Source organism: Strongylocentrotus purpuratus, unplaced genomic scaffold (assembly GCF_000002235.5).
Source record: "Strongylocentrotus purpuratus isolate Spur 01 unplaced genomic scaffold, Spur_5.0 spur5_scaffold_8, whole genome shotgun sequence".
In the NCBI taxonomy this organism is placed as follows: domain Eukaryota; kingdom Metazoa; phylum Echinodermata; class Echinoidea; order Camarodonta; family Strongylocentrotidae; genus Strongylocentrotus; species Strongylocentrotus purpuratus.
Window position 1 is genome coordinate 6,800,265 of NW_022145614.1, and position 23,460 is coordinate 6,823,724.

The 23,460-nt window shown below is 37.1% G+C and overlaps 1 protein-coding gene and 1 long non-coding RNA gene across 2 annotated transcripts; both read left to right on the forward strand.

Moving 5' to 3' along the window:
• The first annotated feature begins 2,430 nt into the window (after positions 1-2,430).
• Positions 2,431-12,859, forward strand: LOC100892466 (acidic leucine-rich nuclear phosphoprotein 32 family member E). The gene is made up of 3 exons (XM_030976003.1): positions 2,431-2,662; positions 3,286-3,455; positions 3,971-12,859. Exons 1-3 carry the CDS (start codon positions 2,446-2,448, stop codon positions 4,349-4,351), a joined length of 768 nt encoding a protein of 255 aa, XP_030831863.1. The 5' UTR covers positions 2,431-2,445; the 3' UTR covers positions 4,352-12,859.
• Positions 12,860-17,170: 4,311 nt separating this feature from the next.
• Positions 17,171-23,459, forward strand: LOC115920354. Its single transcript, XR_004062361.1, has 5 exons — positions 17,171-17,463; positions 18,500-18,775; positions 21,387-21,448; positions 22,474-22,614; positions 23,065-23,459. It is a non-coding gene; the product is annotated as an uncharacterized LOC115920354 (long non-coding RNA).
• Position 23,460: the final 1 nt, after the last annotated feature.

The window sequence follows — 23,460 nt, forward strand, 5'->3', positions numbered from 1 at the left end:
GGGACATCGGGAATCATGAACTTTGTTGTGAAATTCGCAATAAGTCGCATATTTTGTCGCGCAAATGCTAAGCCGTGGCTTTGATGTGATGTTTCCTATATATTTTGGCAAAAATCCTCAATATTACATGAGCACTATATCAACTAATTGGAGAAAATCAATGATTATTGCGTTAATATTTGTTGTTATCCCCTCGCCGACGAAGTCGGAGGGGATATAGTAAAGCCGCCGTCCGTCCTTCCGTGTGTGCGTCCGTAATAAATTTGGTTTCCGATCGATAACTTCAGTAATGTTGGACGGATTTTAATGAAATTTGATATGAAGGTACATGATATCAAAATACAGGCTAAGTTCGATTTTGGAGTACATAGCTCAAAGGTCATAGCTCATTAAATAGGCGAAAAAATACACATCTGGTTTCCGATCGATAACTTCAGTAATGTTTGATGGATTTTAATGATATTTGATATGAAGGTACGTGATATCAAAATACAGGCTAAGCTCGATTTTGGAGTACGTAGGTCAAAGGTCATAGCTCACTGAAAAAATACACATCTGGTTTCCGATCGATAACTTTAGTAATGTTTGACGGATTTTAATGACATTATATATGAAGGTTCATGGTATCAAAACACAACCTAAGTTTGATTTCGCAGTATTTAGGTCATAGCTCATTAAATATGCGAATCTGGTTGAGTAATGTTTGACAAATTTTAATGAAATTTGATATGAAGGTACATGAAATCAAAACACAGCCTAAGTTCAATTTACGAGTATGTAGGTCAAAGGTCATAGCTCATTAAATATGTGAATCTGGTTTCCGATCCATAACTTGAGTATTGTTAGTCGGATTTTAATGAAATTTGATATGAAGGTCATTAAATATGCAAAACCACCGAATCATATATGTGAAAATGTGGTTAACTTCCTTGCCTAGTAATATATAGTATAGTCCAATGTTCTGATGTATATAGGCCATTTGTACCCTGCGAGGGGATGCTACGCTTTGCGTTGACTTGTTGTTTTTGTGTTGCTTTTTGCGTGCTTTTTGGGGGTTTATTATCACATTTATCTTATCAATTGATGATGAGGAAGCACGGAATACTTTACAAAGGATGTAAACATTTAAAAACTATTATTGATATTAGAATAAAAATGAAGTAAAATTAAATAAAAACCATTTTGATAACTCCCACAGGGACATTTGTGTCGAATTTATCTAGTTCCTCTAATACACAACTGCTTATGGACATACATGTATATATATGTATCTATATAAGCATATATATATATATATATATATACTACTACATTTACTAAGAAAAAGTTGTCTGTCAATATGTTACCTTTTTTAAAGGTATTCACATACATTTTTCTTCCAATTCACAATTACGTGCTATCTTTGGCATGGCGTGGATCGATTTCCATTCTGGCAGTGAATTACACTTTTTTTTTATTGTATTAATAATGACGTCACCTATTGAATGATGACGTCGTTCTCTTGAAGGTAGAAGGCTGTTGCTATGGCAGCTAGATGTTATCACTGTTTTGGATGAATAGAGCAAGTGCGCGTTCCACGTATAGAGTGTTTTTATATCGAATTTAACACACCATTTTAATACAGAATGATATCTTGCAGATCTTAAAAGATGAAGTAGAACATAAAAATCAGGACGTAGACAAATGAAAAGTTTAAAAATATAACTTAACGATGATATGATGTAACGAAAAGAGTAAGGAAAAACAAATATTTAAAAATTGTATACGATATCTTCTAAAAAAAATACGTTTAAAACGTAAACACTGTGTGAACATTTAATTTGGGTTACTAAAGTTACAGGAGAGAAAGAAAAAATATATATATTACTGATTCAACCGAATTTTTTTTCTTCTTTTAAACTAGTGTTACTCCATCCATAGCGGTAAAATAATGTTGTATTACGTGTATCTCCGAAACATACCATTTCTCTTTCAAGTACTGATTGTATTTGTGATTCTCTTTGTTTAAGACAATATTAGCCATGTGACCCAAATAATATACACATCTTCTTTACCTTTTAATGTACTTTATAAGGAGAAAAAATTATACAAACGTTCATGATATTAGTTTGTTAAGCAGCAACTAAAATTTAAAAATATTGATGAACCGATTTCGTTTAAGAATGTTTTAAGAAGCATGTGATATATTATGGGCAAGTTGACACTACTTTATCCCATACGTTATCAACCAAATCTACAATTAATGTCTGATAATTATATTGAGTTGATATTTTCCATGGAGTTTGGATCACATACAAAATTAAGCAACAGCACTTTTGATGTCAATTATCTATTTTAACAATGCCATTATATTTCGCAATCTATGGGACACCAAATGCCCAAATACTTTAGCTTTGCCCATTTACTGCGATCAATTAATATTTTTGTAGTCTTGGTTACCACTGTATGATTTTATCTATTTTATCTATTTTTATCTATCCTTTCTTTCTTGTAGTACCCAAATTACGTAAGAGAAGAAGAATTGAAGACGCCGAGTCTGCCACGCCATTGGCTATCGGATACTGGGGCAAACCACCAACACTAGAGGGCGCCAAATTCGATTTCCTCTGCATCCATGCGACTCTACGGTCGCTCAAACCAGATGGACCCACGTTCAAAGAGGGTGAGTGATTTGGCGGCAAAATTTAATAGGTGATGTTACACTGATTACTTTTCTTCTCAATGATATGATGCTTCTGCCTCTTAAAACAAAAGATCATGGATTCGAATATGATATTAGCAAACGACTAAGTTTGTAGTTACGAACTTGTTAATTCAATTAATACTCATTATTTCTAAGTATCATTTGAGGGGTACACAATTGTACAATCATTGCTTTTAGTGTATTCCTAAATTGTTGTACATGCTTATAATTGATTTGTTGGAAACATAAATGAATTTAAATTGAAATGTAAAAGTATAAAAGTGCCCATTTCTTGTTTCAAGGCACAGCCTCTGAAATATATATCCTCAAAAGGAAAAATAACAGCCTACACGGTTTAATTCTGTTGAAAAGGGCTTATTGTTTTATATGTTTTTTATTTACTTTTAAAAATCTAGTATCGACTAGTGTATCCATGAAAAAATTAGATAGGCCTGTGAAAAGATTTCTTTTCCAGAAAAAATGGAATATATAACATAAAAGTAATTACATTTTATAAATTACTATAAGCTATTTATTTTGTCATGTTTCATTCATATATTTATCCGCATGAATTGTGTTCTTATACACACTCTTCCATTTAGTTTTTATGGTGGATTCTGGGAGTGACGTAGTGACAGCGCGTCAAGAGATCTTGAACCGGTTAGATCTGGAACTGATCGGTACAATCCAGAGCAGAGGAGTACATACAACCGTCGAGAAACAACTCTATAAAGCCATGCTAGTCATAGGCAATCATGAGGTTGAGATCGAGGTAATAAAAACAAGTTTAAACTATTAATTGCCCACTCACATTTTGTCTGCCGATAAAGTGCCTCTTTTCAAACAATTTCCAATGAATACATCATATAAATACACAACAAATGTTTTTCTTTTTTATTAGAAAATCATAATAACGAGAATGTTAAATTTTTTACATTCCTCATAAGATAAATTTACATACAAGGTTGATATATCAAGCATTTTGATGATATTTCTCAAAAAAATTGAACAGATAGGTAGGTATTCAGTAACATCTGTATTCATGTGGGAGTGTGTGATTTTGATTTTTGTTTTATCTTCAGATGTGTGCCTATCACTCACCATCGGGAAAACTTCACTTAACTTTTCGGTTTGTAGGCGAAGACAGAGCAGCTGACGATACCTCTAAACCAACTCGCATCTTTTTAATACAGATACTCTTTTTAATACTAATACTCTTTTCTATCGTATGATACTCTTTTTAATCTAATACATTTTTTTCTATCATCCCATATTTTCATTTTGTAGATTATGGCGGAACCATACGAGTCCATTGGAAACCGAGTCATGAGGCACTTTCGTCACGTGATTGACAGCACGGTACACTATTGGCTGCCCGAAAGCAGAGTAGAGCCTTCGGAAGGCATGACTGTGAGCAGCCGAAGTGACCCGAACACCAGCGGCGAGACTTCGGGCACACCCGAATCGGACGAAGAAAAAGCCGAAGAAGAAGAAGAGGAAGAGGACGAGAATGAAGAGGACGAGGAAGAGGAGAATGATGGCGTAGCCTCCGTCGGTGATGGCGCAGAGGAAGGAGAAGGTGACGGCGGCGAGGAGGTGGAGGAGGAGGAAGAGGAGGAGGTGGAAAACGGTGCTCAAGGGGTTGTCGAAAATCAGGAAGACCCATAAGGGGTCAGAAAAGGCCAAAATATTGACGGGTATCGACTTGGATTAGTCAGCTATGTAGTCAAGATGAAGGGTGCCAAAAGTTGTTCATTTCATACAATTCACTTAAAATTTAACAACTGAATAAGGAAAGTAAGATTATAAGATATTTTCCCTATCAAACAATCAATTATAATAGTTCTGGAAGGGTGCTGCCCTGGGTGTAGGGTTTAAGAACGTGGCTTTGTTCGGCGTCTTATATAAAAATGGCAGATGATTCTCAAAGATTTTAATGTTGGGAACGCCGATAATTGAAATCGATGCGATTAGGATGGTCCCGTCCTTTTAAGAATGGTATTTTACGGATTATAGAGATTAGAAATGCACTAAAAGGCACTTGGTAGTATTAAGCTTTAGTTCTAATAAAATTAGGTTCAGCCGATAGGGCGTAACTCAGAAGAAGCAACACATGCCAAGTAAAAGCGATTACTTTGGGACCACAATCATTACCCAACCACTCGGAATAACAGTAACAGTTATTTATAAGATTCACTGGCAAATCCAAAAGTGATGGAATATTTATGCGGCTTCGAAAGTAAAGGGAGCAACAAGTGAATAGATTTTTTAAAGGTAATGTAGATTTTTACGAATTAATATGGAAATACCAGACAGTCACGGTCGTGAATTCTGAGAAACCCGATTTCCAGATCATGATGGAAACTATGTCTTGGTTGGAAACTTGGTTGGAGATGATGTTGATGTGCTGTAGGGCTTCGATACATGGGTTCCCCTGTACGAGCCTTCTATGGTTCTGTTAATGTCCATATCGACGTTTAATCTGCAGAATATAAAAACTGAAATATTGATAAATCGCTTTTTGAGCTGGAAACCAGTAAATACAGAAGGTGTTGATTTATTGCGACGCTTGCTCCCCTTGCCAAAATACAACTGAAATTGGTTGATCTTTGTCATATTTTTAACCTCCTCCCTAAATAAAGGGACCTACTCTATGAGGGTAACTTTTATTTCAAGTATGTTTACTCTTGTAGGAAATGATTGGGTATAAAGATATTTATAGAACAGATGGTTGACGTTACTTTCTCTCACTTACTCTCTTCCCTTATAGATTACTCCACGCACGAAAACAATATTACGATGATGTCACAAAATCAATTCGCCCCTGCAAGGGTGTCGATCCTTGGAGGGAGCGAGAGAGGGCAGGGGGCAGTAATTAGAAATAATAATTTCGGCTTAACTTGTATATTCTATGCTGCTAATACTTCCTACGTATGCGTTCGCTCCCCTCCCCTATCATGACAATGGATCAACGCCACTGTCAAAGTGACAATATAGCCCCATATTATGGGTATGGTTTTTTCCAGCCATATTACGAATAAGCATTTATCACAAATTATTTTCAAACTGAAATCTTTCAGGGATTTGTAACGATATTAGCTAAGCTTTGCTGATGACGGGTTTCACACGATGAGGTGGTGCGCTGTTAGTAGGGTCGTCGATTTCGGGGTGTGGGAGGAAGGAGGGATGGGTCGTTGCCTCCAATAATTCAAGAATCATCTGCGTATTATAGGAATCGTACTATCCGATTAATCCTCCGCTAAATGCTGAAGATGGATCAATGCATTTACTCACACATGGATGATAATCATTCCACAGTCACACCACCACACCGACTTCAAACCGATTTATTTTGGGCCATTCCAGGAAATATACTAAAGAAATTCACCAATCAACTGTCTGTTATCAGTCTCGTCGATGTGAACGGGTATCAGGCTGTGACGTAGAGAAAATCCAAGGTGCTGCAATCAAATCCCTCCAAACTCTAACGCCGTATTCTATACTCAAACTTTAATCCGACGCTCGGCGTAAGTTTCTGTTCGAAATCGGGTCAAGCAAAGAAAGTTAGTCTGAGGTCACCGAATCAGTCTCCAACTTTCCCGCCAAAATAATTATGTTAAATCCTGACGTCACAGCTTGGGAAACTAAATCAAGGTACACATTGATAAGGCAAGATACAAACGAGGTCTTCTAGCGAACTGTATTCGATTTTTGAAAGTATGATATCAACTACAATAAATATGATGTTGTATATTCTATACGTAGAACATTGATCAGTATTGCAACAGTGAGTGAGGTATAATGCACCGTTTCGCTTGTATATCGGTATATGATGAAATGTCAGTCAAATTGGTGAAAGTGGTTTTATTTCCTTTATTTTTTATCAGAATTTATTCTGTAAAATCGATGCGTGACAGTGTCTTTGGTGTCGAATTGGATTGTAACCAGTGCACTGTTCAAGAAACGGATACATATCAAACTGTTTTGAATTAACTAACAATGGATGCTATACGCACACGATTTGATGTTAAGCCGAACGCAAAGGATGCCAAAAGCTGGCATTCTGGAAATTGTATTTCCCGCATATTTCGGCGGTTCATGATTGGTTCATGATTGTGTGAACAATTTGAATTTAAGAGCTGGTTGGTAATATATGGTGTCTTCTGGAATATCGTGGATATATATATATATATATATATATATATTTGAAAAACATCACCAATCATCATTATGCTCATTTCAAAGTTGAAAATGAGAATTCTCTGTCTGAAATTTGTTCTCTGTTTGATATATCATATCAATGAATTCGTAATATTGTTGCGTCTATCACGTTAATCTACCTGACGGAGTATTTGTGTCACTGTTCATCATTTTGATACAGCTGGTTCCCTCTTATCACTTTAGAATGTAGTATGTAAAATTCAAGCCTAATCTATTTTACAAGCCAAAGAAACTGTGGGGTCATTTTACAAGGAGCCTTATATAATTTTTTGAAAACTGTATGTTATTTAATGTTAGCACTACAAGTGGACTGTTGCATAATACTCTCGCGTCTCTTTCGCTGATGCTGTACATTTTGCAGTGAGCTTGTTTGATATCAAATTGTATTTAGAAATTGTGAAGTGTTCACTGTCTCGGTGTAAAATACAACTTTCAAATTCCATAATGTCAAAATTGACAATAGCCTTTTCTTTTAAACACACAAATTGTCTGGTCTTGAAATATGCATGTGTATTGTATAAACCAATGCATTATTAATGATCAAAATATTATCAGTGATTTTTCGTACTCTTACAGAGCATACGTTATGAGGAAAAAACGCGAACATATTATAAAATGATGCAAAACATATCACTCGTCACCCGTTTTGAAACTACCTTCACCAATTAGATAACACAATTTCAATTGCCAGTTATGACCAATAAAGGTGAACAATATGAACTTTAAAGAGTACAATTCGATTAAAATCATTTAATTGCAAGTGATTCCACTAAACGACTCTCTTTAGTTTTAACGATGTAAAAGTTGCGCCTTTTGTCACCAAACTATAAGAGCTTATAAAACCATACCAGCTGTAGTTCATGTATTAGTGGTGCCGTTTTTGGATCTAAATTTGTAATGTCACTCTTCATACCATACACTGTCTATACCATTGCCACGTTTTGATGTGAATAGCCAGTCTTAAATGTGTCTATGTGGTTGTGTGTATCATACAAGAATTAATATATTCCACAGATGTGCTAATATATGAATCTATTCTATTCATGGCATTTTGTATTTTGATGTTTCAACATTCTCCAATCTTTGAATACCTACAAGAGGAATATATTTATCCAACTGTTTATTACTTGGGTGTACATAAGTCATTGCCTCTTTGATGTGGTGTATTCTGTATGGGCGTCAGTTTTTCAAGAATGATTGTAGAGAAATACATGTCACAAAGTACACACAGCATGCTGCTTTCTTTAAATCTGCATATTCATATCTGCATATACATATCTTTATCTGTAATGTTATATTAGTGGAGGCTGGTTGTAAAACTGTACAGGGGTTCGAATGCCGACAAATAGCTTTCCGTAAGATCTGCAGCCGCTATTATATGTAACCCGTTATTTTACATTTGCTGTTGAGGTTTAACTCATAATTTTAACTTGTGAAATGCTTTTCTTGGATCAAATGTTGGTGCTTAGAACAGACATTTTGAAATTTTTCGTCTTTTAGCATTCCATCGCGTTTCGATCCCAACTAGACTTAGTTTTCCTTTCTATACGTCTTTTTAGCATTTATAAAAAAGCGCTGATACATTTTAATATAACATGTACTCGGATTTTATCTTTCATTTGCTTGTTGTTTTTCTTTCGGGAATGGTTGTCTATCAAATATGCGGATGCGCTTTCTTTTAATCTGTACAGGGGCTCAAATGCCGACAAATCTATTTATTTTTATGAATACCATGCATGGGATCTCGAGAAAGACGTGTTGATGTGTATTAGAAAGAGAGACAAAAAAACTCACTCGGAACTCAGGACGATTGTTTACTACTTCACTGACTCAAAAAAAAGCGATGCAAATTGAATGTTTTCTGGATGTTTGTACTACAAGAGAATGCCTTGGAACTGAAATGAAACACACTTAGGTATTAGTATTATCATTGTTTTTTTTAATTGAAATACACAGATGTTTTTGAAATATAGATATCATGAAACTGTTGAATGACTAGGTGGGACTACAATGAGGAGAGTGGATGCTTTTTGTAGTGTATCATTTTTTTAGGAAGCTTTTGTAATTATACACTATTAATACCATGCTTTTCGTTCAATCACGTGTTATGATGCCTGTATATATATAGACGGGATTCGTTGTCATGGAAATGATTTTTAAGAATCATTTGTATTTTGTAAGATTGTTGTTGGTGATGGAATCTGGCCACAATTTGTGTTTGATTGTGATGTCAAGGAATCGATGACTGGTGGAATATATTTTCACACTGTTAAAAAAAAATTCCCATGCACATAATCATCATAACAATCATTATTAGTGTAATTGTTACCATCGAAGAATTGTCTTTTTGCTCGATCGTCCCTTTTAATTAATGCTTGCACTTAACTCCACCTTTTACTCGACGAATATGGACACAAAAATTGCACGCTAAAAGTTAATTATTCGTCCCTTATAGTCACTGCTTCTAATGTATAGTTTTAATGTGAAACCGTCGTAATATTAAAGTAGTATTTTGACGCAAGACAGGAGTTTTTAATCAAAGATCACATAGTATCTATTAAATGAGGATTAACTATTGTATGAAATTAGACAGATGGGTTTAAAATCGTAGTTTAAATTGTAATAATAATAATAATAATAATATTTAGCTTTTATATAGCGCTTAATACAAATGTCTCTAAGCGCTTTACAAATTGTAGTGCAAATTACCATTTCAGAATGAACAATACTTTCTTTTTGACAATCATATTTCTATATTTGAAAGAATAGGATATGTTATGGTCAAAGATGTAACAGAAGGAGAATACATGAAGATGAAGAACTTTAACTGTATACAAGCAAAAGATCCAACTCTTAATCCACATTGGTTAAGCATACCGATATAAAGATTTTATATAACTTCTCTTTCAGAAGAAGAAAAAAAATCGATTACATTTCTGTATTTATGAGTTGAGTAGTTGCTTTCTTTCTCTCTCTCTCTCTCTCTCTCTCTGAATTATTTAAACGATTCTCTGTATATTAATTCACCAGACACAATGACCATGCACGGTAACAAAAATTGTATTCTTTATAATATTATTAAGAAGCTGGATTTTGGTGTCTTGTTATGGTTGAAGTTCTTCATTTATCACCAGTGGCGTAGCATGGGTTCATTCCTTAAGTGGGCACTTGGGGCACCAATCTGAAAATGATTTTTCCCCCTTTTTTTCTTTCTTTTTCCCCTCTTTTTTTCTTCTTCAAGGCTACTGGGGGGGGGGGTTGCGGGAGGTGATCCGGGTGTCTTCTTTTCTCGCCCTCTCCCTCTCTTTATCTTTTTTTCACCACCACTCGATTGGGGGGCACGTGCCCCTGGTGCCCCCCCCCCTTTGGCTACGCCACTGCTTATGACCTACTTATACGGCCGTGTGCGGATGGCAACAATGTGTGTGAAAATGCTGAGTACTGGATTATTTAAATGAAAGTGTGTGTGCATCGTATCAGTCCTGTCAAACAGTATTGTGCGATATCCAAAGAATTTATGTAGAATGGAACAAGATCTAAGACTAAAAAGTAGAGGAAAATTTGAAGAAATATATATGTATAGTGTAAGACTATGTGATTGAACAAGAGATGTGTCATGCATCAGATCTAAGACTTAAAAGTAGAGGAACGTTTGAAGAAATACATATTGTAAGAATATGTAAGATGTGTTAAATTAGTATTTTGTAAGATCCATGCTTTTATCACTTTTAGTAACGACCGTCACATGTTATGTTCCAAAACAATTCATTGAATTGCTGGTATCACGGATAAATCTCAAACAAGAACAGGCTTGGGCTTACGGGTACATTTTCGCGAGGGGAGCTGATACCCCTTGCCCGAGTATCAACACTTTCGTTTCCAAATTGTCTGCATGCGAACGAATTTTTCGACACTATTTGCAGTGAATATTACAAAAAAATCACATCCGGGCACCTCGTGTCGTCAAAGCTATTAGGGAATCTCACTGCGCAAATATGAGGTAACGGTTGCCCGAGTATTGGAACTTTAAAAAATCGCGATGGGGGGTGGGGGGGGGGGGGTGGCTACTCTCTCCCCAAGTCCCCTCCTTATCTTGCCCCGTACGCTTACGAAAACAAACGACTATCAATTATTGTTGGGCTCTCTTCGGATTAAATGAGAGCTTGAAAATTACAGATCATTTTACAAAGTTCTTGAATTAATTGGTATGACCAAATTCGACAGGCTTACGTAGAATAATATTCTTTAAACGTTCAAAAAGTACTTGTCATTCAGTCAAATTAAGCTTAAACTGCATTTCAATAAACTGACCAAATAGGCTACGTTTAGTGACATCAAATCCGTGAATTACATGTACTGGTCTAGATAAAGTAACGAGCTGATTGTTTGATGGGTAAGTCATGAAGGGAATTATAAAAGCAGTGTGACGATGTTTAATGTTGACGTAAAAACAAGCTTTCTCGATATTCTTTTGAAATACAAATTTAATAGCCTTGATGTAGATTGTCACAATATTATGTAATAACTATTGATGGATTGTATATTGTATTAGATTTTTTTTAAACGTGTTAATTCCGACAATAATGTGCTGTTGTTTTTTTCTTTTCGAATTGCAATTTAATGTAAAGCAGAATAAAAAGGGTCTTCATTGAACAACTACAATTGATTTTAGTGCACGCTGCTGGAGCTCTTACTGCTGCAAGTGAAAGTTTACTAAAATGCAAATTACAATCATCTTCCATAGAGAAATGCGAAATGAAGTAAATGCCCACCATTCATTGTATAGACTCTTGTATATTATGTTCAATATCGTGTTTATAGTTTTGTGGCCATTGCTGTAATAATATGTCAAACTAGCTGCAGTGTGTTAAAACTACTCCATGTACTTGATGTAAGCTGAGTGTAACGCGATAATAGTCATCTTCAGGGTGTTGATTCGGGGCACTTTCTATCAATTATTTCGGAATTGGTCGTATATTCCGGTTATGGAGCATACTTCTTTCCTATTGTTGTATTTACCACCTCCCCCCCCCCCATCTTAAAGATTGGGGGGGGGGGGGCGTCCCATGCACAGTCATGAAACAAAGAACAACAATTAGCCATGTGAAATTCATCATCGGCCTATTCTGTAAATCGGTGCCGTTACAATGATGTTTACGGCATGCATTTCATACTCATGCAGTAACGACTATACTAATACCCCCTTTATGATTATTCACACATGGACAACTGTCCTTAAATGATGATGCCCACTAGACAATTACCATCAAGGATATATAATTACCAGGACGACTACCCGTGGACAATTATCCCCTTGGACATCTCATTAGGGAAAATCATTACCCCGGAAAATTACCCCCTTGGGATATCTACTCGATCAAAAAAAATAACCGCCATTCTAGACAATCATTTCCTATAGGGTAATTGTCCGTATATTAATTGAGAGAGTAGTTGTTGTCCGGAGATTTATTACCTTTGATGTGTAATTCTCCGGGTAGTTATTGTCTACATTTGTGTGTAGTCACGCTACACGGATGACTGTCCAAGGGGGTAGTTGTCCGGTCCAGTCGGCAATCTTTCATGGTAATTATACAGATGATACATTACTTGTCCAGGAGGTATATGGTTCCTCGGAACCAGTTTCTTCAGAACCTCTGGTAAAATAATATTTCAGCAAAATAATGAAACTGGAAACGTTACATAATTATTGTTCAGTATAATAAGACCTAATTTCCAAGGAAAATAATTATTGGTTGTTTTTTAGTGTGGTTAAAGTCGTAGATGATGGTAAAATTTTATGTTATGTGTGTGAAGCAGATTTGCGACGTAAACTGCGCAAGCCTTAAAAAAATGAAAGTATGATATTGATGTAATTTGTGTTGTTTGTTTTTCAAGTATAGTAGAAGATTGAAAACGAAAATAAGTTTCAATAAAGTGCTCCATAAAAGCAAATAATTGATATGTCTGATGCAGTGGTTGTTTTATGGAAATTACGATGACGTCATAAAATTATCTGTGCATGCTGGCATACATGTATGTGTTAAATTTGTTAGAGAGAGGAGGTGGATATAAAATGGACAGGAAGAGGGTGAGAGAGAGAGATGGAGAGAGAGAGAGAGAGAGAGAGGTAGAGAGAGAGAGGGGGGGTAGAGAGAGAGAGAGAGAGAGGGCGATGGAGAGAGAGAGAGAGGGGGGATGGAGAGAGAGAGAGAGGGGCAAAAGTCTGATTCATCTTTCAGGAGCATGTATATAGTGTCTTGAATTAAAATGGGAAAGTTTTGGCATAAAGAATACCCCATAGATAACTTCTTTAAGACAATTATGCTTTAACTTTTAACGAGACCCCTGTTCTAAAATGTCATGCCCAAATTTTCTACCATCATGATGCAAGTACATACGTAGACAAGATTAGAGAAAGATTGACATAGATAGAAAGGGAGACAGACAGAGAGACGGACAAACAGACAAAAGAGAGATAGCGGGAGAGGTGGAGGGGTGGTCGGGGCGTTTTATGAACAGTCGAATCGGCAATGTCGGAAAGGAAATCATGAATAAATTGGTCCATTAGTAACTACGAAAAAGTCGTTTTAAAATATCATTACAAATTAATGAGCACAAAGTTCGATTAATTGCTTTTACGATGGAAAGTTGATATCTCAATTTGTTAAAGCTGAATATCACTACCTTGTATTTCAAAACAAATATGAAAAAAGACCTTCAATATGACTTAATGAGATAACATTCTATGAAGTTCAAAAGGAAATGGGGTTTAAAGAATGATAAGTTGAAATATGCCTAGGGGGAAATGTTTTAGTGTAGAAAGGCACACCTGTTGTAGAGAAATGACATTTGATGGCTCTGAAAACGAGCATGATTATTTTTCTTAAAAAGGGCACAGTTCGTTCTCATGAAATTTGGGGCAGTGTTTCCCCTGCTCATACCCATACACAAAAAGGATGGGTGATGTTTCATGAAAGTGTTTTGGGTATACGTTTTGGATAAAGATGTAGGTTTAAGGGGTTACTAATCATCGTTTTTTCCAAAGCGGCGTATTTTCTCGTTAAAAGGATTGTAAGGGTACGTGAGAGTGACGGTACGAGACAGCGGCCCCTGGTGAGAAAATTGGTCCATTTTCGTCAAAGGACACATCAAAGGTCTGATGCAAAGGAAAGAAAAGGAAAAGAACGTCATGAAGGTAGTGGTATAAAATTGAAAATGTTTCTTCCTTAGACGAAATGTATCGAAGGCTATATCTATAAACACAAACATAGGTGCGGGTTGCTGAGGCTGCCCCCCCCCTAAGATTTTTAAATTACCAGTATTCAAGCAACTGTCAACTCTTATTCGGAGGGTGAGGTGGTATATTTGTATTTTTATAACTCATCCAGTACAGAAAGTGTCCATTAGTTTGAAGTATCAATTTGTCAAGGAGGAGAAGGAGAACATGGAGAAGGAGAAGAAGAGGAAGACGAAGAAGAAGAGGAAGAAGAAGAAGAAAGAAAGAACAAGAAGAAGGAGAAGAAGATAAGAAGAAGAAGAAGAAGAAGAAGAAGAAGAAGAAGAAGAAGAAAAACGAGTAAAAAAGAAGAAGAGGTAGGAGGAGGAGCAGCAGAAGCAGAGAGCAAAATAAGAAGATGAATATGAAAAAGAAGAAAAAGGATAAAAGAAGAAGAAAAGAGAGTAAAACTCACCTATAACTGGCCTTCATCGTGGTCATCATTCTAAGATTGGGCTCATTCAGATTCTCCATGGGGATTCGAAGCGGGGACCTGGGACGATAGCCCGCATACCCAGGACACTGGCGGACACTACAAGTAAGCAGATTTGAGAGCGAGAGACATAGTTTTAGAGAAATTCAGGGGGATAAATAGGAGGAGTAAAAAATTAACAAAAGGAAACCATGGCAGGAGTGGGGAGGGGAGACGAAAAGATGAGGAAAAGGATGGGTTCAGAATAATGTTGTTGTTGTTGTTGTTTTTATATCCGAAATCAGATACAAATATTATACATAGTAAAATATACAAAATGAAATACAAAAATCGGTGGAAAGCCCAACGATAAAGAATAATGATGGTAAAAGAAAAAGATTACCAAAAAAATGACAGGAAGTTAACTTTTAAAAGAGGACACAAACTGTGAAAGGAAAAAGCGGAGGATAGGATTTTAAAAAGTAATTATCATCTAATCACATCGTCCAATCTTGTACACAATTCATTTCCATACTTACTAGGTTGAGATGAGCCTTTCACGTTTGATGAGATCGGTAATCTTTTCGTCCACGGAAAATGTAACACCCTCTTTCACTTTTGACCTGTTAATGGAAAAAGGAAAATAAAAAATATTACAGATTATACAACTATTCTGTTTTAATAATTACCTCTGTACCGACATTCAACCAGACAAGTTCAACTAAAGTAACATATTTTTCGAGGAAAAGTACCCCCGAACAATTTAACGGGAAAAAAGTTCTCTATGATGTCATAACGTGTGAGAAATAGGACTTCTGTTCTGGTTGTACATGGAAATATCAGTATTGATTCTACTTTTTTTTAGAAAAAAACAAATCTGCCCTGTATACGGGGGTTGTTGCTACCTTGTTTGGCGTTCAACAATAAGGGATAGAGCAACGTCGATCTGGCGCTGCTCAGTGGCTGCCGGGCTCACGATCAATTAATTGGGCAAAAAGAATTTCCGTTTCGGTTTAATAAAATTTGGAGTGGACTATTAGGCTATTATTATTATTATTATATTTTTTCTTAAATCAAAGGGCAATAAAAACTGAAAGGTCACTTCTCTAAAACTCACTTTCCTGATCTTGGCCTATTGATGGAGGGGGGCATGGGGCAGAACGCCGTTGTGTTGATGACAGGCGTTGGTCTGGGATAGGATTGTCTAGGCCTGATCCTAGCCCGCTCCTGGATCCGATCCCATACTGGAGGGGTGATCTCCTGCCATAGGGCTGGACCGCTGTCGTATCGCCAAGGACGGTACCTCACCATGTCTGCGTTACGCTCCAGTGTTGAGCTTGGAGGTCGGAACTGAAAAATTATTTGTTTAAAGTAAAAACAACATTTATTTCATGCTTGAAATTTCAAGGTGATAATTATGATCATTTTGCACCCACATACACTGCAGAGGCGTATCCAGGAAATGAAAAATTGGGAGGGGCATATACGTGACATTTGTAGCACCAACGGTCATAATCAGGCCCCCCCTCCCCCCCCCAAAAAAAACAGAGCCATTTCCTTGCAATGTTTCTTATATTATAGGCACCGACTACTTGCAGCTCTATTCATTGATTTGTTAACATGTACTGGTGGAGAAACAGCAAGGGGGCTCGCCCAATTGTGGTTCATTAATTTTGGTTTGAGTTGTTGTCAATAGGATTTAAGCAAATGTTTTTTGAATCTATAATATCACATTAAGTAATATCTCACATGAGTCATCATACGCTAAACGTAAGGAAGTAAGTGCATGGTTTAATTTTTTCCTGATTTTTATTTGTTTTATTCGATGAGCAAATACCCAAAACACCATAGCTGTCGAAAGGAAACAGAGATGTAACAACCTTCCTTGTGATGATAGGAAATGCAAAAGTAGATAAGTGAAAGTATAGTCTACCTTAGGTAACGGTAGACAAGCCGATTCCGTCATCCTTCGAGTGGTGGATGTATAGAAAGCCCTGATAGCAAGCTGATTGATTTCTTCAGGACTTAGTCCCTTCAAGGGACCCTCTTCTGAGTCTACGTCAACTCTCTTCTCTTCTCCTTCTTCCTCTTGACCTCCCTTCTTCTTCTCTTCTTCTTCTTGGCTAGTCGACTTTCCTTCTCTTTCTTCTTCTTTTAAATCGTTCTGTTCCTCTGGGTCATCCGTTCTAGCACATGTGTTCTTATGATATGATGACGCTATGCCCCTGCTTTCAGAGGCTGGTATTAGTTGGAACGAGGTGTTGGTCAAATGTGGTGGTTCGGATCTTACTATCGGCTTGTCAACAAAGAACCTACGGGGAAAAAAAGGACAGTCGTGAATCAGGCTTTGATGGCAAAATGAAGGTTATGAAACACAGTGTAGATCTATTTCTTTTGGTTTAAAAAAAATAGGGGTAGGCTATTAAAACCAATGATGAAAAATCAATCTAAAGTGTTATACAACTTGTACCAAAATGTGAAGATTTCGGTTCAACAGTCGTTGGTGAAAAACCCGTGCGTAAGGAAGGTGATATCCAAAGTTTTATGAACAATAATAGATACCAAAACAAATCGTCGCACGGCTGGCAGAAGGGCGTTAGCTCGAATTTCAGGTCAAAAATCGATTTTTGATATTTCATGTCATTTAATAGAGTTTTCAAAGCTCTTTCAAATGATGTGATCGAGATGGCATAAAACGAAGTAAATGATTACGTAATCGACAATAGTAAAAGGGCGTTAGCACAAACTGTCAGATATCGCGCTAAGCAGAAGGGCGTAAGCCCTCTACGCCCTTTGCATATTAGGCGCGAGCGTAAATTTTGATCAAAGCAGAAGGGCGTTATCGCGAAGCTGACGTCTGCTAGGCCTGTGGTAAGCAAAATAACTGCTTCTTCTTTTAAATAACGTGTTGTAAATGTCAAATTATCTGGAAGATTTGATATATTTGGTCACACTGATTACATTATGATTAGGATCGTTAGAATATTTTGATTTTATCGGGTAAAAATGCGATGTATAATGATGATAATTAATACGTTGCCCCATGTATTGATTTATATGGTATCACGGGCAAGTAGAGTCATTACGCATTATCATTGACTCTCTGTGAGCTGTGCTGGGGTGGATGTTGAGTGGCATTGACTCTATGCTTTGCTGGAGTGGGTTGCAATGGAAGCGCTCCCTTGAAGTTGAAGGCCTCCAAATATGAAGTAGATCTAGGTCTAGCAACTAGCATCAAGCCCCAAGTCAAGGGTGATTTTCGAAAGTGCGTTCCACGCAGTTACTAGCTGTCCCGAGGGAAAACGTCAGTTCCGGTAGAGTTGGGTGCGGGATGTGATGTTGTTTGTGTGAGGTTGTTCAGTTAGATCAAGATACATGTACAGTATGTAGGAGTAGTCGTCAATCTATAGATCTATGTGCCGTGATAATCATTTCACTGTTTTTTCGCTCATGGAAAGACGAGACAAGACAACAATTTGTAAAGACAGTGGTACGGATTGAAATTTGAAAGCATGCTTAGCGTAGATCTACAAAATTAGTTAAATAAATGCCAGATTGTTAGTAGTATACCGTATTCAGGTATTATTATACCAATTGCAACAGTGCAAGCAGATTATAGACTCTAGAGGTCTAATACTTCTTATTGTTCAAATTAAATTTGCAAAAATGATAGTAGTCTACAGATATGAAAGGAGAATGGTTTGAATTTTGATACCTTTGTCTTTTAGTGGCTTTGTTCAAATTTAATCAAGGGCAATCTCAAATGATAGTTGCATGTCTAGAACTCAAGTTTCTACTTTCCGCTACAAGTATTGGGGACGGTCAATTGTAAAGTAGCTTGTAAGTTGGATTAGATCTATTTTCAGTCAAAATTAATGTAACCCTTTTGTTTCCCTCACTTTGTCAGGATTTGCACAGGTAGGCTGCAGCATGGAGCCAACAAGAGAATTGCTTGTTCAGTGGAACAAAGATGGCTCCAAAAAATGTGGTAGTGTATGGAGATATATTCAATGTCCCTGTATTCCAATAAAAGGGACAAAAGTCTTCATGCCTTGGAAAGGCAGGAGATGGGAGGGAGTTGTCCTGTCAGTGGATGATGAGTCTGAGGAAAGTGATGATGACAGCATACCAGATCAACCAAGGCTTGACGTTGGAGATGTCGGTGTCGGTGTCAGAATGACAGGTAATGTATGATACTATTGATGAAACAGTGTTGGCCTACATACTATTCTGTTTGGTTTGATAACAATATGACAGCAATCATTGAACTGAAATGCTATACAGTATCCAGGGGCGTCTCCAAAGGGGGGGGGGGGACGCGACACCCCCCCCCCCCCCCACCTGTCAGGATATTGTCGGTAAATTGCGCTGCCCTCGTGAAAAAAAGAGAAAAGTGGGAGGGGAAAAAAGTGAGGAAAAGAAAAGAAAAACAAGAAAAGGAAAAGAGAGGAAAGAAAGGGAAAAAAAGAGAAGAAAGAAAGAGAAAAAAGAAAAAGAGGGAGGAGAGGAAAAAAGAGAAAAGAAGGAGAAGACAGAAACAAACAAAAAAGGGGGAAACAAAAGAAACGCGGGTGAAAGAGAGGAGAGAGAGGGGAGGTAAGAGCCTGGGAGAGGAGGAGTGGGAGTAAAAGAAAGGGGGGGTTTTAGGGTGGAGTCGTCTCGTCGAGGGAGCAAGAAAGACACAAGTAAATATGTTACTGTGTCGGGTCAGCTGTGTCGGTATTCTTGCTCGATCCTCGTGTACTATATCAATGCAGAAGTTTGAAGTCGGTGAGGTTTATATTGCCGGTCGGCTACAAGTTTTTTTCCCTACGAAATGTGACTTTTTATCCGCTGCGATGACTTCGAGAGTGACTACGACTACAAAACTTGTATTTTCTAGAAGTTTCACTTTCCTATAATATCAGCTAAAGAAATCAGAGGTTTAAAATTTTCGGGGAAACTAAATTCAAACAAGGATAAAGAGTCAGCAATAGTACAACGAATTGTCTTCCTTTCTCTATATTTTGATGAAACGCCAAAAATTCTGCGCTTTTCGCGAGAGGGAAAACTTAATTTAGACGAGTCGAGAACGGTAGAACGAATCGTCCTCTTTATCTAATAATTTAAGGAAACGTCTCAGCTTCCGCGATTTGCGCGGGAGGGGGGACAACCGAATTTAGAAAAGGATTAAGAGTCGAGAATAGTACAACGAATCGTCTGCTTTTCTCATAATTTAAGGAAACGTCAAAACTTCCGCGCGAAAGCGCAGGAGGAGGGAAACTGATTTCAGACAAATTAGGGTTAAGAGTCGTGAACGGTACAACAAATTGTCTGCTTTATCTAATAATGTAAAGCCCCACTGTCCTACCTGTAGCTACTTGCTCCCTCTTTATAGAAAACTTCCCCAATCGGTGCCTGTTGGTCCCCCATGATCCTCTTTTTCTTATGTTAGTTGAGAGTTAATGAAATAGCCACCTCTCAGTGACCTCGCTGTGTGGTCTAATCCCTTCTGGCCCAGTAGTATTGACGGTCTTTAAGGAAATGTCAAAGCTTCCGCGCTTTGCGCGAGAGTGGGAAACTGAATTCAGACAAATAGGGCTTATAAAGAGTAGAAAACGGTACAACAAATCATCTGCTTTCTCTAAAAATTAAAGGACACTTCAAAGCTTCCGCGCTTTGCGCGAGAGGGGGAAACTGAATTCAGACAAATAGGGCTTATTAAGAGTCGAAAACGGTACAACTAATCGTCTGTTTTCTCGAATAATTTAAGGGAACGTCTAAGCTTCCGCGCTTCGCGCGAGAGAGGAAAACTGAATTCAGATAAGGATTAAGAGTCGCAAACGCCGGGTACAACAAATCGTCTGCTTTCTCTATTAATTTAAGGAAATGTCAAAGCTTTCGCGCTGAATTCAGACAATTAGGGCTTATTAAGAGTAAAAAACGCCCAACTATTCGTCTTCTTTCTCTAATAATTTAATGAAACTTCAAAACTACCAAGCTTCACGCGAGCAGGGGAAACTTCATTCAAACTAGGATTAAGAGTCGAGCATATCAACGAATCGTCTACTTTCTCTAATAATTAAATGAAACATCAAAACTTCGGCGCTTCGCGCGGGAGGGGGAGAACTGAATTCAGATAAGGATTAAGAGTCGAGAACAGTACACCGAATCGTCTGCTTTTCTCATAATTTAATGAAACGTCAAAGCTTCCGCGGAAGGTGGAGAAACTGAATTCAGACACGGATTAACAGTCGAGGATGGTACAATAAATTGTTATATTTTCTTAATAATTTAAGGAAACGTCTAAGCTTTCTAAGGCGTATCACCCACCCCCAATTAAAAATGATACGCTTGCCCACTACCGCCCCTCCCTAAAAAGTGCTACGGTGTGTCTGCGTGCTCCCAAATCCGTACGGAGGCTGTACTCACCACGTACCGATACCCAAATTTTGCACACGTTTTTGCACGTAGACAGCACGCACTTGCATGTATGGCGGGATGTGACCACCGAATTAGTTGACGAAATAATTCGTATATTTATGTCGTCGAGGAAAATGACCATTTGCGCATACACAAGTACTATAGATAGTTCATATGAAAAACAATTTAGATTTTGACCCCAGGTTTATAGGGTTAAATTTGTAGATATTGGGACATTTAATTTTGTCGGTAATTGGTGGCTAGTTTTGTCGGTAATCGTTGGCCTCTACACCCCCCCCCCCCCCCCCCCCCCCCCACCGAAGAAGGTCTAGCGACTCCCCTGACAGTATCATGATTTCTAAATGAATATTTCTGAATTATTTTCATTGTAGACCATGGACCTCTACCAGATCAACCAAGGCTTGACGTTGGAGATGTCGGGTCACAATGACAGGTAATGTATGATACTATTGATGAAACAATGTTGGCCTACATACTATTCTGTTTGGTTTGATAACAATATGACAGCAATCATGGAACTGAAATGCTATACAGTATCATGATTTCTAAATGAATATTTCTGAACAATTTTCATTGTACATCATGGACCTATACGAGATCAACCGAGTGTCGGTAGGCTTTATGATGGAGATGTAAAGCAATGAAAAGTAATTTCACGAAGAAACATTGTTGGCTTACATACTTTCCAAAATTATTTGATGATCATTGTTAGCTTTTATTCATATACAGTAAGTGTCATTTAAAAAAAAAGTTTTCATCAAATTTTCAATTTAGTAAAGTTAAATATATCGTCAGTGGGGTGACAAAACCTTGTATCTTAATTTGTGTACCTAATGGCCTACGACACCACCTGATAAATCCATGGAACGCCTTCTCTGTTTTTTTACAAATTCCACACAAACACCCTTGAACTAAACCTCGTAACTTTAACCCCCTTTGAAGCTGCACTGACAAAACCTCGTAACATAAGATACGTAATCCCTTTTTCTCGTAACTCACACACAGCCTAACAGTACCGAAGTTAGTGTATTCAAATCCTCGTAACTTATTCAACCAAATACTCGTAACTCATTCAGAGTTGAAAGTAAGAACTCGTATCTCAATTTGAATAAAAACTAAAAACTTGTATCTCGATGTAGATAAACGCAAAAACCTTGTAACTTACTTTTAAATATAAAACCTATTATTTTACTGTATTTCAACAATCACATTAAAAATTGTATAAATATTCCAGTTTTAAAAAGAAAAGACGGTGTCACAGCACTAAATTTGTTGAGACAGGAAAGTTTTTTCGCTCTTCTGAAAATTCATGATTTTTGAGATACAAGGTTTTGTCACCCCACCGATGATATTAGTTATTTAGTCCTATTAATAAACCAGACTGAGATAGTTGATGAAGTGATATTCAAGTTTTTCTTTGTTTTCTATATTTTTGTAACGTTCTCTTTTTATTCATAGACATGCCTCATTGAAGTTCAAATGTGTCAACATTTCATATGTTTACATGAAGTGTTTAGTACATGCTCCCAGTGTCTTGTTTCCCTGTGTGAACACCACTTCAAAGAGGACAACCCATGTGCAAACCACAATAACTATGCTGTAAGTTAAACTAGCGTTATGTTGATTTCACTAAAAATGCCTTATAAATTATCGTAAAGCCCTTATACAGTATTGATATGGTCAAAAAGAAGTTATAAATCCATGATAATTGTTACATTATTCCTTAAGCTGTTTCTGCTAGTTTGCTTGCATTTTTTGAAGATGTTGCAATAGTTAAAAGTATCTGCCCCCCTGATAATTGTTTAAAATCACAAAAACAATAAAACCGTTAACTTTAAAGTCATTGCTGCCATGACAATTTCAGGATATGTTCAAAAAGTTCTCAAAAAAGAATGTAAGTGGCACTCCCCTGGTTATGGGTACCGGTATATTTAAGTTTTGACTGCGGCAAAGCTGAAAGATGAAGGTATCATGCTAACTATATTACAAAATATTACAGTGCTCTCTTTATAATATTATTCCTGGCTTTACATATTTTTACTACCATAGCATCTACTTCAAATTCCGGAGAGGTTTTCAGAAGATCATCCAGCGATCGACACAGTTCTGGAATTGATGACGGTTGTTCCCTTAGCAATCGAAGTGCAGGAGACAGTTGACATAGTTTCAAGTTATCCAAGCAGACAGTGAAGGTAGTACTGAAAAATATTAATGTCTCAAATGTCACCAATTTGAGGTTGTAGTTTACAGTGGGCATTGTCTTTAGGAATTATAAGTCAGTTTGTTGGAATTATGCTGTTGCAGACACCTCTACAATATTCATTTATCAAAACAACAACCTCTTAAGCTATCTTTTGAACCATTTATTTCTCCTACAATATTTACTTCAAAAATGGGTTTTACATTTCTATGTCATAAAGTTTATTCTTGTGTACTTTACAGAGA